The sequence below is a fragment of the Cimex lectularius genome, unplaced genomic scaffold (genome assembly GCF_000648675.2).
Source record: "Cimex lectularius strain Harlan isolate CLEC.00 unplaced genomic scaffold, Clec_2.1 scaffold255, whole genome shotgun sequence".
In the NCBI taxonomy this organism is placed as follows: Eukaryota; Metazoa; Arthropoda; class Insecta; order Hemiptera; family Cimicidae; genus Cimex; species Cimex lectularius.
The window spans coordinates 601,389-618,317 of NW_019392847.1; the positions used below are offsets into that span (position 1 = coordinate 601,389).

General features: G+C 36.4%; 1 protein-coding gene across 1 annotated transcript; it reads right to left on the minus strand.

Moving 5' to 3' along the window:
* Positions 1-1,413: 1,413 nt before the first annotated feature.
* On the minus strand, positions 1,414-15,557 carry LOC106661580 (laccase-5-like). The gene is made up of 11 exons (XM_014385092.2): positions 15,475-15,557; positions 11,676-11,850; positions 11,497-11,617; positions 8,234-8,444; positions 7,965-8,179; positions 7,689-7,905; positions 7,436-7,629; positions 3,989-4,175; positions 3,712-3,921; positions 2,669-2,881; positions 1,414-1,640 (listed from the first exon to the last, which is right to left on the minus strand). The coding sequence occupies exons 1-11, from the start codon at positions 15,524-15,526 to the stop codon at positions 1,495-1,497; spliced, it is 1,941 nt and encodes a 646-aa protein (XP_014240578.1). The 5' UTR covers positions 15,527-15,557; the 3' UTR covers positions 1,414-1,494.
* Positions 15,558-16,929: the final 1,372 nt, after the last annotated feature.

The window sequence follows — 16,929 nt, forward strand, 5'->3', positions numbered from 1 at the left end:
ACATTACATCCGTACTATACCCGTAAGAAAAATTCTACCTCCTTAAAATAACGAAAATCTTCCAGGAAAATCAGTAATAGAGTTCGGCAATACACACAAGTTTAATGCAAAAGGGCATAATCATTTCTACTTTTAATAAATAATTACACTAAAATAGGGCATATATTTAGATATTTATTTTCGGGTATTTAGAAAGTTGAAATAGAAGAATATTCAGTTAAAGCGCTTACCACTATTACAATTTTTGATGCTAATGTACCAATTAGTAATATGTATTTATTGGTTAATTTAATTTTTATTAATGGTGCTGTACTTCGTGTATAAAACTTAATATATAATAAGACATCCAGTTAACTAACAGTCCAGTGGTTGAGTTTTATTTTATGGAAAAAATGTCTTTTGATATGTCGAAAAATTCCAAGTTCTCCGTGGTTGAAAACCTTTATTCAATTTAGTAACTTACATGGTGTTTCGGGTTCCTGGCCAATCATCAGCAACTAAACATAGAGAAATCTCAAGGTATAATTCTCAATCTGAAGGCACACCCATCAGTAATTTCCAATTGTTTTTAAATAAAAGTATTTATACGTGGACTATGCCAATGATACATATATATTACAATTAATTAAGGTTTTTAGTTGCAATAAAAAAGTCAATGGCAGATGGGATATCCGAGCGGATCGACGATCACGATAGCTCAAGTGGTAGAGCAACGGCGTATCAAGCCGAAAATCGTGGGTTCGAATCCCGCTCGGGCCATTGACTTTTTTATCTCAACTAAAAACCTTAATTAATTGTAATATATTAATTGGTCAAGCGGACGACGAAATTAGTGAATTTAATGATACGTATATATTATTTTTCCACCCCCTTTTTTTGTTTAGGGGAATGTCGTCAACATGGTTTTAAAACCGTAATTGAAAAATGTTGAATTTCCCAACAACAAAAACCTATGAAAAAACGTCATTTTTTAAACTTATAACTTGACGCCTTCATACTCTTATTAACTTTTTTCTAGATAATGTGTTGGGAAGGTAAACTTCTTAAAACTGAAAATGGAATAATGATGACATAGAGTAAGTTTCGTTTTATAATGTACAGTTGAATTATTATTCAACCTATACCTATAAAATCAATCAATACCTATAAAAGATAGTGAAAGAAACTCCTCGAGAGCTCTATGGATTGAGAGGGATTCGATAACAAGAATCGGCATGTCTGTTGAAAAAATTCTACCGAATCAAAACTTAGAGATCAATTTGCCAATATGAACGTAAATAATAATAAAAATTGCAGTATTAAAAAAAAGATACTGCAAGTTTATTAGTCGGTAGGAATTAAATTTTGCAGAAACAACCATCCAGCCTATGAAAACGTGGTTTACAGCTAGTTTCGTAAAGTAAAAAAATTAAAAACAAAATAATAATGTATTTTTTATTATTATACAGTTTATTAATGTCAGTCACTTTTGGATAATCCATAAACAATTTTCTTTTACGCAGGCAATGGCGGTAGGAAGTCGCCGCATTTAGGAAATCCTTCCGGCACTGGTTGAAAATCCGAAGGCTCACCAACTTGCAAAATGCCGCTCATCCCGCTGTCCAGGTGAAAGAGAAAGTGACAATGGAAGAACCACAAACCTAAAATTTATTTAAATGTATTAACATTACTGTCAACGCAGACAAAACAACTGTCAATAATCCTGGAAAAACTTTGTTCTTTCATTCATGTGTGTATATATTAAAAAAGTAAAATGCAGTATATAAATTATAACCTTAATTTAGAGGCTTTATAGTTCAGGTCACTTTTAACTTTAAAAAGTATTTGTTTTGGAAGAGTTTAGTTTTTTTTTTAATATTAGCCAGAAAAGGTTAACAATGAACAAAATGTTTTTGGTGTGAGAAGTCTGCCAGATAGGACTAAAAGATGAGGAAGTGTGTAAAGGTAGGCTGTTTTAACATTTTAAAAAAGTCTTTTCAATTAATTAATCTTTAAATAAGGTATTGGTTGAGATAAAAATTCATTGTCACGAGCGGGATTCGAACCCACGACCTTCGGCTAAATACGCCGCTCCTCTACCACTTGAACTATCGTGACTTCGATCCACTCCATCCATTCCATCCACTCCCCATCTCAACCTACCCCATCCTGTGAGAATCCCATCCTGATTACACGACATTTGAAAAATGGCAAAAAGGAGGGAAAATTTAAATCGCTGTAGGTTGAGATGGGGATTTGGTGTCTGAGGGGATCGACGTCACTCTAGCTCAAGTGGTATAACAGCGGCGTATTTAGCCGAAGGTCATGGGTTCGAGACCCGCTCGTGACACTGACTTTTTTATCCCAACCAATAGTAAAGATTAATTAATTGAAAAAAATAAATTTGGTCAATCGGACCACGAAACCTAATGGATTTTAAAAAAACAATCATTATATATTTTAAAAAGAAAAATACGTCATATCAATTGAAAGAAAATTTTTGTATCTACATATATGCCATCGGTGTCTGTTTTTTGAGTAGATGCCTCGATTTCAAAACAACTAGTTTTGAGCTTGAAAAAATTTAAAAATGTTAAGTTCTGGCTTACGTCAATCGTCGATCGTTTTCGAATGTTTATCTCGGTGCGTTCATTCTTATCTGGAGTTTGTATAACTTTATCACTCTCACCTGGATTATCGGCTTTAAATCTGACTACAACGTAACCGTTGTGTGGCACGCCGACGGTGTCCTTTTGAATCGGTTTTGAATTGTGCCAGTCTCCTTTCATCAACCTTTTAACTAAGTTTTTCAATCCGTTCTCGACGTCGCCTTCCAACGAGCCCTCTTCCATGATGTAAAAATTGTAACCGTGTAAATGGAAAGGATGTGCAACTCCGGTTCCTTTGAAAAATTTAAAAAATATTCTGGATTTATACTATCAATTAATACGGAATAAATGTAATCTAAATCTTGGATTGGTTCATTAAATCAATGATTATTAAAAAGAACACCTTTAAAACATTTTCAAGTTTGTTTGGCTCTGATCATTATTATTCTATTGGAATGAGCCAATAACGAAAATGACAAAACGACTCGGAGGCCAACAGAATTTTTAGACTAAAAAATCAACTATCGCAGCTATTACTCTACTTTTTAAATTTTTTAAAATTAATTGCCATGGAAAAACAAGCCTGGCAATTAAAAAATTTTAAGAAAAATACACTTAAAACCTTGGGTTTTTTTACATCGTTAAAGATCGGCCATCGTCAAAAATTGCTACTGTGATCATTCTGTCCATTTTTACAGGCGAAAGTCATTATTAAATAATAAAAACATACATATTATTCAGAAATCGTGAGATGCGGTCTGGTGTGATGTAGGTTTCAGAAAAACATTTTCTTTGTCGTGCTACGTTTCGACCTTTATTGAGATCATCTTCAGGGGATTGAATATATTAAAAAAATATTTTGTTTGCATTGTATAAATTCACTTTTTTCCTCATCCTACATGTTTTTGGTAAATTTAAACAATGTTTGTAAATCCCTGAAGATGATCTCAATAAAGATCGAAACGTTGGCACGATAAAGAAAATCTTTTTCTGAAACCTACATCATACCAGACCGCATCATACGATTTTCTGAATAATCATCGACTAACGGTCACTAATCACCACACATTACGGCATATTCTATTTTAATAATTTGCTAGGTTGATTGAAAATAAAATATTACCAGTGAGAATTACATCGACGACTGAGTTCAGCTTGACTTTTAGAACGTTCAGACAGGTGCAGGGTTTCTGGATGTCTTTTGAATAGCATTCAGGGCGACAAAACGAACTATTGGGAACGTCTTCATACTGACTCATCAACGGTGAAGGTGGCAAGAAGTTCATCACGTTGTTTACTAGTGATTTAATCGGGCCTCCAGCCGGACTGACCACTGTAAATAAATAGTTTTAGGACCCAGAGTTATTTCAAGAGAGGTTTTTAAAATTTAAAAGAGTTACCGAAAAATGGTTGGAAGGTACCGTTCTCGAACAGGTCGCTGAATTCGTAACGGTAATTAGAAAACCGGACAAATAATATTTCGTCCGGTTTGCCCTTCAAATCTTCCGGTAAAGGAGTAAATGATTGAAGATGAGTGAGACAAACTTCGTTGGGATCATTGCATGACGAATTTTCTGGGTTCAGCGTCTGCAAACATAAAATTGCTCAAATAAAGTACATAAAACGTGCGCAAAAAGCCCCTTCTATTGTTTAAATAGATAACCCGCACTTCATAACAGTAAAGAGGGTTTAGTATATATAGTTTATTAAAATTACTTTTACCAATGACGTTTCCAACCTCAAAATTTCAAGCCATAAGACTTAAATAAAGCAACATGTAGTACTGTACGTACATAAAAAAGGTATTTCGATATTTGGAGGTTCGAAGCATTTTGTAACTGGATTCTTTAAAGGTTGGAACGCTTGTTCGTTCAGCAAATCCAGATTGGTTGTACTTGCGTTGGAAGCGTTTGGGTAGTTTACATAGTCTGTTCAGTCCTTTTTAAAAAGATGGTTCCTACTCACATTAAGTTGTTTCGCAACAATCCGGATTTCGAGCCCTTTAGCTCATCGTCAGATTGAAGGGTTTCCACAAACACGTCTCTCGNGCCCTGAAGATGATCTCAATAAAGATCGAAACGTTGGCACGATAAAGAAAATGTCTTTCTGAAACCTACATCACACCAGACCGCATCTCACGATTTCTGAATAATTACCTGAGACTTATGTTTTCCCAGGTTTTTCAAGATCTTGATACCGTTTTATCCTGTGTTACTAGTTTAGACGAAAATAAATTTACTGTCTGGCATTGCTATAGTTTGTCCACTTCTCTGTATGTTGCATCTGAAGTCGTTATCCCAATTATAAATTCTGGTCGTATAAAGGTTCTTGCAGATCCTCTTTTACTTTGTCTGCCGAATTAGCCCAAATTCCCCTATGACAATGTTAGATGATTTTTGGATTTGATTTTACATTTTCATTCATTCATTTTCATTTTGATTTCATTCTAATTCACGGACTAGTTTGGATATAATATCTCTACATACTTATGTTTTTAATGTTGATTTCATATCACAACTTATGAAAACAAGATTGTTATAGTATAACTATTACAACAATAAATTCTTGTAAAGTCATTTGGAAATGTTATTCTGGCTTTACGACCAGTAATTGATAACTCATATGTAAGCATATAATGCAGTTTACAATTAAGAAACCAATTCCTGCTTTCGTTTCAAAAGTGGTCAATATTTAGTCGTAAACGGGATCGCGGTATCCAAGATTGTTAAGGAATTCGAAAGCAGATAGGATGTTTAGAAGTTTTGCAAATAGCCGGCGAAACCACGATACTGCTAACAGACTGAGAATCAACATTTTCCCGTTGTAAAGTAAAAATTATTTAGTACTTACAACACAACCGTGGAGAAAGTAACCTAGAACCGGGAAATGAGTTTATTACCTATTATTTGTAGTACTAAAATGGAGAAACAATAGTTCTTACCGGGTTTAGATTATTAACAAAAACTCAAACAGCTCTACTGTCCTGAAATTTCCGCGTTACTTTATTGTGTTATGAATAATTGTAGCTAATTATTCAGCCTGATTGTGTGATTTCCTCTTGTGGCATTCCAGTATTCCATCTCTGTACGACACAAAGTTAGTGAATATATGGCAATCTTCAACTTTCTTTCCTTTTAAATTCCTTGTTTCGGTTGGGTTTGGCCATTCTCATTTAGTTAGCCAAAAGTAGATTGCATTTTCCTGCTTCAGTTTATATCTTTCCACAATTTTTCTTATTTTAATTTCTATTGGAATTTATCCTGAAATGCATGATGTTACATATGATATTGTTTTGTATCCTTTAATGACTCTCAGTAGCATTAAGCTCTTCTTAATAACAGCACATGTTTATATTATTTTTGAAGTGTTGTGAACCATACTGGCACTGCATAAATAAGCAGCTGAAAGGTCCTTTATAGACTGTGTTTAGCCTAGCAGCTTGAGAAAAAATATGTACCTTTTTTTTGCACATATCTTGTATGTGTGCTTTCCATGTTAAACGTTCGTCAAAGCATATCTGGGGTATTTTAAGTGTACGATGAAAGCCAGAAACACACTTACCCGATGCTACGCCATGCGACGCTACCCGACGCCTTGCCACGTTTTGGTGGGGTGTCACATCTATCCGACGCAAGTACACGTCGCGTACAGTCCATAGCGTTTATCACAATAATCATTATCATAATCGCAACGCATCATTTGTTCTTAATGCACTATTTTGAGCAAAACCTTGTAACAAATTGTTAGTTAAATTTTATGAGCACAACCATCTAATAAATTGTTTGTTAAACTTAATTGTTTTAAATAAAGTTATTCTGGTGTTTTGATAAATTTTCTTCCTAACCATCATAATTTAACAATGTTTATAAAAACGTATGCATTTTTTATCTCGTTTAATTTGGTTTACATTAAAATAACGTTGTAATTAATATAACGACAAAATTACATGTACTTAGTTTGAAATAAACTACAAAAAATATGAGTGTCCTGTTCTGATGCTACCCGACATTAGAAAATGGTGTAATTTTACGAGTAAAACTATGAAATAAATTGTTAATTAAATTTTATGAGCAAAACCGTGTAATAAATTGTTACAATTTTAGTATATGTACCGCCGAAGCGAGTACAATAAATTGTTAGTTAAATTCATTATATCAAAAAATCGTATTCCGGTGTTTTGATTAATTTTCTACCAAACCATTAAAATTAATTTTTTAAATAAAAACTAATTAATTTTTAATCACAGTTAATTTGGTTAATTAAAATAAGTATGTTGTAATTAATATAACGACAATAATACATGTAGTTTGAATAAAAATATGAGTGTCCGGTTCTTTTGTCTTCGACTGTACTCGATGCGACCCGACGAAAATCTGGACAGAGGGGATCTCAGAGCGTCGGGTAGGTTAGCGTGGCATAGCATCGGGTAGATGTGCACGGGGGTAATGCAACCTTATGGAAAATCGGAGTTTGGATTTGCGTCGGGTAGCATCGGGTAGCGTAGCATCGGGTAAGTATTTCTGGCTTTACAGTTGTATACATATAATGTTAAACTCCTTTAGCATTTATCTTTTGAAGATACTCCAAAATTTCGTTCAATTTCAAAAACACCGAAACCACGGGTGTTTCATATGACTTCTGATGTTGCGAACTCCCTAAAAAAAGTAATGGTCTATCAGACGCGTTTCGTCTTGTTGCCATCTTCATTACAGGGCATGTGTGATATATATTTTGTCGGGTCTTTTTAGTAACTTTTTATAAATTCGTGAAACTCACTTTCTGTACTTAGGCAGACCAAAATGATCAGAAATTACTAAACACAGTGTATTTAGTTTAAAATTCCTTACTATTCCTTCTGGAACGTCTGCTGTTCCAGGATAGGGGGTGGAGGGTTTGCCATTATGCCCTTCGTACTTGAGCAGAGCAAATTGTTGTGCATTGTAACAACTAGTGGAGCTGTTTTTGCCTCCGAGACCTCTCACCATGATCCAATACGTATCAACTGATTGATTGGCTTCTAGAATAACGTCAAACCTATCGCCTGGAAAGATTGACTTTTTATACTTTTATGCAGTAAGGATAATTAAATGAAAACTATACCTGAATTTAGTACGATTTTGTCCACTAGTGTCGGTTCAACGGGTCCCGCTCCATCACCGAAAACGACAGAAACGCGATGATCCAAAAATGTTACTGCCGCGAGACAAGCCAGGCAGGTGCCGCCGATGAGTCGGAACCTGTATCTTTTTCCCTTTTTGACTGTAAATTCCGTTAAAGGTAAAGAACCCTGGTCAATGTTTACACTTTGACCTGTTGGCTAAAATAACAAAAAGTAAACATTTTGCTTCGAGTCAGATCACGCCTGGTTAAACTTACTGCAAAAATTCCCCTTCCGTTGACCAAATAAGATTTGGGAAGGCTGCGTTCGTTCGTTATCCCTGGTAAAAATTGTCCGGAATCCAGATGCATCCAGTCGCTCACCATCACTGTATGAGAAGGAAGGTCGAAATCGTAAAGGTGTGAGATGTGCTCATCCTCTTTTTTCTCTCTCACAATCAAAGTGCCCGACAGGCCGTCTACCTTCTGCAAACCTGAATCGACCAACGTTTAACATGCCAGTTTATAGAAATCGAGGTTTTTTTTACCCGAATGGGAATGGTAGAAAAACGTCCCTTCCTCAGAAGCGTTGTAAATATATCTAAAAGTAGTTCCTGGATGGATAGGGCATTGAGTGACTTTGGGAACTCCGTCATAATATGGTGAGTTTTTATGACGAATCCCGTGCCAATGGATGCTGGTTGAATCGGATGGGAGATGGTTGTGTACGTCTACTACAATGACGTCCCCTTTACAAACCTAAGAAAACATATAATTTAATTAAACATTCTGCAGACGTAATTCGTATAGACTATGCCCATATAAACTCAAGTTCTAAGACCCAAATTTATGTTTTTTTGAATAGTTAAAAAAATACATTTAATGAAGAATATAGGAACAGCCAAATAAAACAACTGAGTAGGAAAATGCTTAGTTAATAATACAATAGATTTAAATTATACAGGGTGCAGCATAAACTACACCAACTTTTCTTATCTTTTTTAAACGTTCAAAATATAACCCTAAATAATAAAAAAATCCTAAGTTTTTTAGAAAATATTTAGAGAAAATACTCCAAAAATGATCTTGCTATCAAACGTCCCACAGAAAGAACATTGTTGTTTTTTACGCATTTATATCATTTATAATTCAACTCAAGTAATCTCTTACTTTCCTCTACAATGGAAATATTCCATAATTACTTCCATACCTAAACTTTACAACCTTCCCAGCAACGAATTGTCCTCCAAGCCTATCTACCTTATCCGCGTATTGTCCAAAATCCACGAAAAACTCCTTTCTTCCTTCCTTTCCTTATTTATCCGTGCTCATCAATTGGACTCGTAATAGTCTTTCCGCGATTCGGCAATGATTCAGTATTATTGACGGTTGTTTGTGTTTTTCAAAGACAAGCCCCAAGCTTTTGACAGGGTCTTGGAACTTACAATTTCCTTAGTTGCTCAGTTGCATGGAACTGATCCGTTCCGTTTTCCTAAAGATTCACTTTAATCTTTCAATCCATCCTAACCCTACGGCTCAAGTTTTCTCTACTACGTCCCATCCAAAGAACTCTGTGTCGCATCCAACGACGATAACCCTGATACCTCGCCATTCCGATAACCGACTTAGTGCCTGCATTGGCTAGTTCCTTACGACACGTGTCTACCGAGAGCAGTAGCGATGGACGTAGTATTACGGTTCTGACTGAGTGTACATAACATAAAAAACAGTGTGGTGATTAGTGACCGTTAGTCGATGATTATTCGGAAATCGTGAGATGCGGTCTGCTGTGATGTAGGTTTCAGAAAAACAATTTTTTTTATCGTACCAACGTTTCGATCTTTATTGAGATCATCTTCAGGGCTCAAAGTGTTTGTTTTCTGCGTAAGTGTGCTATTCTTGCGTGTCGTGTGATGTGAGGGCACTCTCAACACGACACCCAAGAATGGCACAATTACACAGAAAACAAACACTTTGAGCTCTGAAGATGATCTCAATAAAGATCGAAACGTAGCACGATAAAGAAAATGTTTTTCTGAAACCTACATCACACCAGACCGCATCTCACGATTTCCGAATAATCAATAAAAAAACAGTTTGTAATGACATAATGTGAATATTCATGTGCAAGATTTTTTAAATACATACAGGGTTTGACATAACAATAACGGCTGTACATTATCCTATACAAACATTCTTCTTTAGGCACCTCACTGTAAAGACGATCGAAATATGAACATAACAGAGTATAAAATTGACGGAATGCTACTGTTAAAAAGTTTTTTTATTATTGAATGTGATGATGTCAAGAAAAATATCAAATTTTACCCAAAACAACATGTTGTTGTTGTTAGTTGCGAAGTCGTGTCCGACCCATCGCGACCCCATGTACAATGCTCCTCCAGGCCTTCCTGTCCTCCACCATCTTCCGGAGTCCGTTTAAGCTCACACCGACTGCTTCAGTGACTCCGTCCATCCACCTCATTCTCTGTCGCCCCGTTCTTCTTTTGCCCTCAATCTTACCCAGCATTAGGCTCTTCTCCAGTGAGTCATTACTTCTCATTTGGTGGCCAAAGTATTTAAGTTTCATTTTCAGGATTTGGCCTTCTAGAGAGCAGTCAGGGTTGATCTCCTCCTAATTATTTATAACTCTAACAAAACTGTACTGTAATTTTATGAAAAACTAAGAATTTTCTTTAAAAAAAGATTTTATTGACAGTTTATCACTTTGTTATTTTCTAAAAGACTATGCTACCACTAAATCTTACACACTAAATTTTTTACACTAAATTCGACAGAATTTGCTTTAAAAATGTTGATCTATAAATCTTTTTATCTATAAAAGACTTGCTTCATATACGCTATCAGTTTTGTCTGGATTAATATATCAATAGGGGCGTCGGTGGCCGCAACGGTTTAGGCGTTGACACGGCGCTCATCACTGTAAGGTGAAGGTCCCGGGTTCGAATCCAGCGGCCCTGCATTCGAACCCGACATACTTACAAATGGGCTCTTTTCCAAAAACACCGACACCCTGAGGGTTTATATGACCTCTGCTGTTGCAAACCCTCGTAAAAAAATTAAATAAATAATTAATATATCAATGTTGATTAACAATTTGTACCCCAAATTATGTAGGGTGGAGCATGTTCACAAAAAAAAGCGGCTGAACAGTAAAGGCCACAGTTTACTTTTACCAAAAATATAGCCAATTAAACTAACAACAAAAATCTTAAACGTAGTCCAGAAGGCGTGTTAAAAAGTTTATATCTAGCGTTTTCAAATCCGCATATAATATCAGTTGAAACTGTTGACCTAGGGTCAGGAAATGTCAGAACTTGTGGAACATAATTGATCGTTATTACATGAATAATGGCTCTGTCTAGGTTTGTGAACATTTTCAATCGAAACAGAAATGACATGAATTTTGCTTTTTCTCGTTTAAAATATCGCTTCATTGAAAACTAACCACATACATGCATGATCTCACTCACACACCTATATCGCTATTTCTCGAGAGGATAAGATCTCTATGTATTTATTTTCTCTTTGCTGCGTCGTTTTTGTATTTCCTTAACAATAAAGGTTAATTATTGATCTACCTACCTTTGTATATCTATTACGCAAGCGATTGAACAATCTGTGTTTAAATATCAGATCACGGTTAAATTACGTTGAATGTTTGCAAGGCGAAGGACAGTTGTACTTTCCTTTGCCTGTTTGATCGTGTATTATCTCTGGGATTTCAACATTTTACACAAAATAAAATTAAATTGCACTTAATGCATTTTCGATTAAAATTGATACTAACCTGAATCGAAGGACCTGGAAAGATCCTATTGTAGGTCACAATTCCCCTGGGCACACCATCGACTGTGACGCACTGCGGCGCGAAGCAATCTTCCCGGTTGAAAGGGCAATCTTTGCAAGCACTGAAAACAGAATAAATCCTCCGTAAAACTATTTCGAGACCTGTTTCGAAGTACTCACAGTCCCATCGAGCTGTACATTTCCGTGAAAAATTCGTAATAGCAGATCTTGCTGGCTCCGGTGCATTGCCTTGTGCAGAGGGACGAATTTGTCGAGAGGTACGTCTCGTCGTACGCTCCCGAAAGGACATCACTCGGCTGCAAGTACTGTCTGAGCGAATCGTCTTTGCACGATCCTACAAGAAAAAAAAATAATACGTAGATCAAAACACATGGCATCAGTAAGCAAAAAAGACTCATTTATATTTTTTTTAAATATTATTAATGGTTAACCTAACTCAGATAGATTGAAGCTTAAATAGGTATGTGTACAACATAAACCAGCGTGAATAGATGCACCCTAGAAAGTGATCAGTGTCCGAGTTATCTAGTCGTAGAACACCATTATTTAACTAAAAAGTTATTGGTTTTTTCGTTTTTTTATTCTGGGGCAATATGTCAGAAAAATTGACCAAATAACAAACCGACCAAGAAAATAATTGAGGCAAAAATGAGTTTGTGCAGTTTATTCTACTTATTTTAAGTGTAGTAATGCAATTGATGAACGTAGGGTCCTGAACCTAGCTCGATGGTAGAAGAAGGAATCAAACGAAGAAAAGGTATTGATAGATACGATGTACGACGATCGCTTTATTGCTCTTGCATTACGGAACCGTCATTTAACGTCTTCCTAGATAGGTATGTCAACTCAAAACCGGAGGGTGACTGTTACTGGGAAAATCTTGGAGATCATCGCCCGTGGACGATCACATTAATGCAGTTTCACGACAGTGAAATATCGGGACATTTGGGAACGTATAAGACGTTGCAGCGCATCAGGGAAGGGCATTATTGGCCAGGTATGGCCGCTGAAGTGGTATATTTTGTGGCCCAGTGCTAGACGTGCAACGGTCACAGACCTTCGCAATGAGCTCTGGCCGGCATGATGGGAAACGGACAAGTGTTACAAGTGTGCGTTGGCAGGTAGTGACCACAGATACAATGGGACCCTTACCACTCTCCAAGAAGCAGAACCGGTACCTCTTAGTGGTAAGCGACTGACTACTTTACAAAATACTCTGCCTGCTGCCATAATGTAAGGGTGAGATCTATCTAAAACAGTCATCAGAAGGCTTCGTGAGAATAGACTAGTCTCTGGACCTCCAGCATGTCTACTATCTGGACAGATATCGAGTTGAAAGGCACTATTCCTAAATCAACATCTCGCTTGGAGACTTGAACACTGGAAGGCTGTGCTCTTCACAGATATGTGCTGGTTGGTTAGTGGAAATCGGATGACCGGGCCCTTTTGGAGAAAAGAAGTGGATTTTCAGAAAACAATGCAGCTTATCGGTGAGGTTAATTTTGATATGAGTTTATACCACGTCTTGGTACCAGCAACAGATTTACCTGACGATATGAGTGAAAATGAAAAAAACTCCTTTATCTACTTCAGCAATGTATAAATCAGCAAGGCATGAATATAGCCGATCAATGTTGAGCACTATTCAACGTATTTTGCATCACTGCAAAATACACTTTCTTATCCACCTGCTAGTGTTTATGCTTTACATAAAGATTGGATACGCACTGCTTACGACGTTGTGTGTTTGATCCAGTTTAACCAGAAGTTCGTAATTGGATCACCAGTATTGTTGCTGAGTTGGTTAGAAATTATGATATTGATGGAATTCAGTTTGATGATTATTTCTATTATGAAATACCTTCCTCTAAACTTAATGATGATGCAACATTTCAAAAATGTGGTCAGGGTTTTCTGGATAAAGCTAGCTGGCGAAGAAATAATACTTTGTTGTTGATTCGAGAGGTTTCTTCAACATTCTTGTCGTATTGCATTCTTGTCGAAGGGCCCTATCATAGAAATATTATCGAACTTTCTGGCCACACTGAATGTAATCGAGTGGTAAACTTTGAAGGCACACAAGAACGCTTTACTTCATGTGCCATAGTAACAGCCTATTCCAAACAGTCAGTTTTGGTTTGGGGTGGAATCAACAGAACTCATACAGAATAGATCTTGACTACACAAGGTACATTGATGGAGTTCTTCTGGAAGCTGTGGTCCCATTCGCTCCATTTATCCCGAGGACGGGAAAACGTCGTGTCAGTGCATGTGACTCGAGTTGTCACCCATTACTTGAAGGACATAGAGATTACCACAAGGATGTTCGACGTCTCCAACAAGCGTTGAACAGCTTCAAAACGCTCTGTTGAAGAATAGTATTATCTTTCACAAGAAGAAATCCGATCTGTTATTTACTCGATGCCTAGTTGACTTCAAGCCCTCCGCGAGGCCAGAGGATATTATATTAATACGCGTTATTAACAGCAAATGTAGGTATTAAATTGTAAGTTAAATTTTAATTTTCACTAAATGAATTTGCTTCCAAATCAACATAAATAAATAAGTGTGTGGTGTTTAGTGACCGTTAGTTAATGATTATTCGGAGATCTTGAGATGCGGTCGATGTGACATAGGTTTTATAAAAACGTTTTGGGCACTCTCAACACGGCACACAAGAATGACACAATTATGCAGAGAATGACACAAACACTTTGAGCCCTGAAGATGATCTCAATAAAGATCGAAACGTTGGCACGATAAAGAAAATGTTTTTCTAAAACCTACATCACACCAGACCGCATCCCACGATCTCCGAATAATCATTAGCTAAAGGTCACTAAACGCCACACGAGAAGAACGAAGAACATGGGATTCTATAAACAGATTTGAACTACATATGGACACCAAGCAAAGAGTATTCTGAAGAACATCGCCAACAATGAGAAGAAACTTGCATCGGCTATCAATCAGAGAACTTTTTTGTTGAAATGCAGAAAACACAAGGTAATTCCTACTCACATCAAAAACAACTTTAACTTCACATTGGTGTCCGAGTGGATCGAGGTCACGATAGCTCAAGTGGTAGAGCAGCGGTGTATCAAGCCGAAGATCGTGGGTTCGAATCCCGCTCGGGCCATTGACTTTTTTATCTCAACTAAAAACTTTAAATGATTGTAACATATTAATTGGTCAAGCGGACCATGAAATTAGTGAATTTAATGATTAAAAATGACGTAAACTTCACTAAAGCTCTCCGTGGCCATATCATTTGTCGTCGAGAATCCAACCCGATTACACGACATTTGAAAAATGGCAAAAAGGAGGGAAAATTCAAAAGGTGCGATTGAGAATAGAAGTTGGTGTCCGAGTGGATCGAGGTCACGATAGCTCAAGTGGTAGAGCAGCGGCTTATCAAGCCGAAGATCGTGGGTTCGAATCCCCCTCGTGCCATTGACTTTTTTATCTCAACTAAAAACCTTAATTAATTTTAACTTCACAAATGCCACACTAACGCAACCGAACACCAGAATTAACGATATACATAATGCCACAATACATTAAAAAAAAAAAACATTTTAAGGGCACTCTCAACACGACACACAAGAATGACACAATTACGCAGAAAATAAACACCTTGAGCCCTGAAGATGATCTCAATAAAGATCGAAACGTTGGCACGATAAAGAAAATGTTTTTCTATAACCTACGTCACACCGACCGCATCTCACGAATAATCAGAAACAATTTTTATAAAAACTCATGAAGTTGCTATTTTCCCAAACGCTAAAAAATAAACATATACACGTAATAAAATACGTAAAGGCACAAATTAAAGGTAGATATTAGATAAAAACTAATGCTATACGCAAATACGATATCTAAAAACGAAAGTATATAATAAACTAAGATTGAAAATGCTCTTTTGAAATAAAGAGTCAGATGAATGTACCCTTACCTGCGTTCAGGAGTGCCAAAAAGATAATCAGTGATAATAATTTCTTATCCATATGTACTCCTTCGTCCTTTGTTCCCGTGTATCTGAGATCAATGGGAAAGAAATCATCACTTTTATATTTAAGTCAATAGTCTTATCGAATTTTCTCGCGTGAATGTATGGCAAATAATTGTTATGCGAGTGTTCTTTACATTGAAATTATTGGGGCGTCATTAAGTAATTCGCCTCTTTGATGTGGCCCGGTTTGATTTCGTGAATGAACGAGGAAATGTCGGAAATATACCTGCATTTCTCCGTGACGGATTTTTCAACGAACAAGGCTTTGAATACCTTGAAGAAATACCGTTTCTTTTGATTTAATGATAGGAAATATCAATTGGAATGGTGACACTTGTTCAAAACATTGTTGATAAGTATGAAACAGCATGCCGAAGTGAATAGTTTGAAAATGCAATTGTGGTCTCTACACTATTGAACTATAGGAAATGTCAAAATAGCTACGATTATCCTGGTCTGCCTGTACTCACTGGTTTGGCATTTTCCCAACTTGAGTCTGTAGACAATTTCAGCCCTAATAGGCAGACCACTATGATCAACCCACATGTTCATCACCTCTCAAACCTCACCACAATATTTCACAAATGTCAGAAAGTTGCAACTCTGTTTTCTCGGTGATTAGTTAAACCATAGGAAATAGTCCAAATCAAGGCAGTATTGACATGTAATATTTTTTTTTCTCCACAACATGCCATCAAAGGATTATTACTACAGGAAACATCAAGAAACATTCCGCAACATTTACGATTGAAGTAAAGGAAATACCATAAATAACACTGATGAACAGATTTACTTTATTTTCTTCAAAATTAATTATCTTTCTCTATTAGTTACAGGTTATTTGCAGCTGACGTAGTCGAAAAAAGCAGTAAATAATGCTTTGTTTACTTCCTGATTTACTTTTGTACTGACAATCCAATTTGCACAAAAAGTATCATTATGCCCTTCCATTCTGCTTCGCTTAAAGGTCGCTTTCAGTTAATCATTTTCCTTCGTTGATTTCATTTGATATTATTATTATTTTTCAATTAATTAAGGTTTTAGTTGGGATAAAAAAGTCAGTGTCACGAGCGGGATTCGAACCCACGATCTTCGGCTAGATTCGCCGCTGCTCTACCACTTGGCATTTGAAAAATGGCAAAAAGGAGGGAAAATTCAAAAGGTGGGATTGAGATGGGAAGTTAGTGTGCGAGTGGATCGAGGTCACGATAGCTCAGGTGGTAGAACAGCGGCGTATCAAGCCGAAGATCGTGGGTTCGAATCCCGCTCGTGCCATTGACTTTTTTATCTCAACCAAAAACCTTAATTAATTGGTCAAGTGGACCAAGAAATTAGTGAATTTAATGATTTAAAATGAAATATACTTCACTAAAGCTCTCCATGGCCATTTCATTTGTC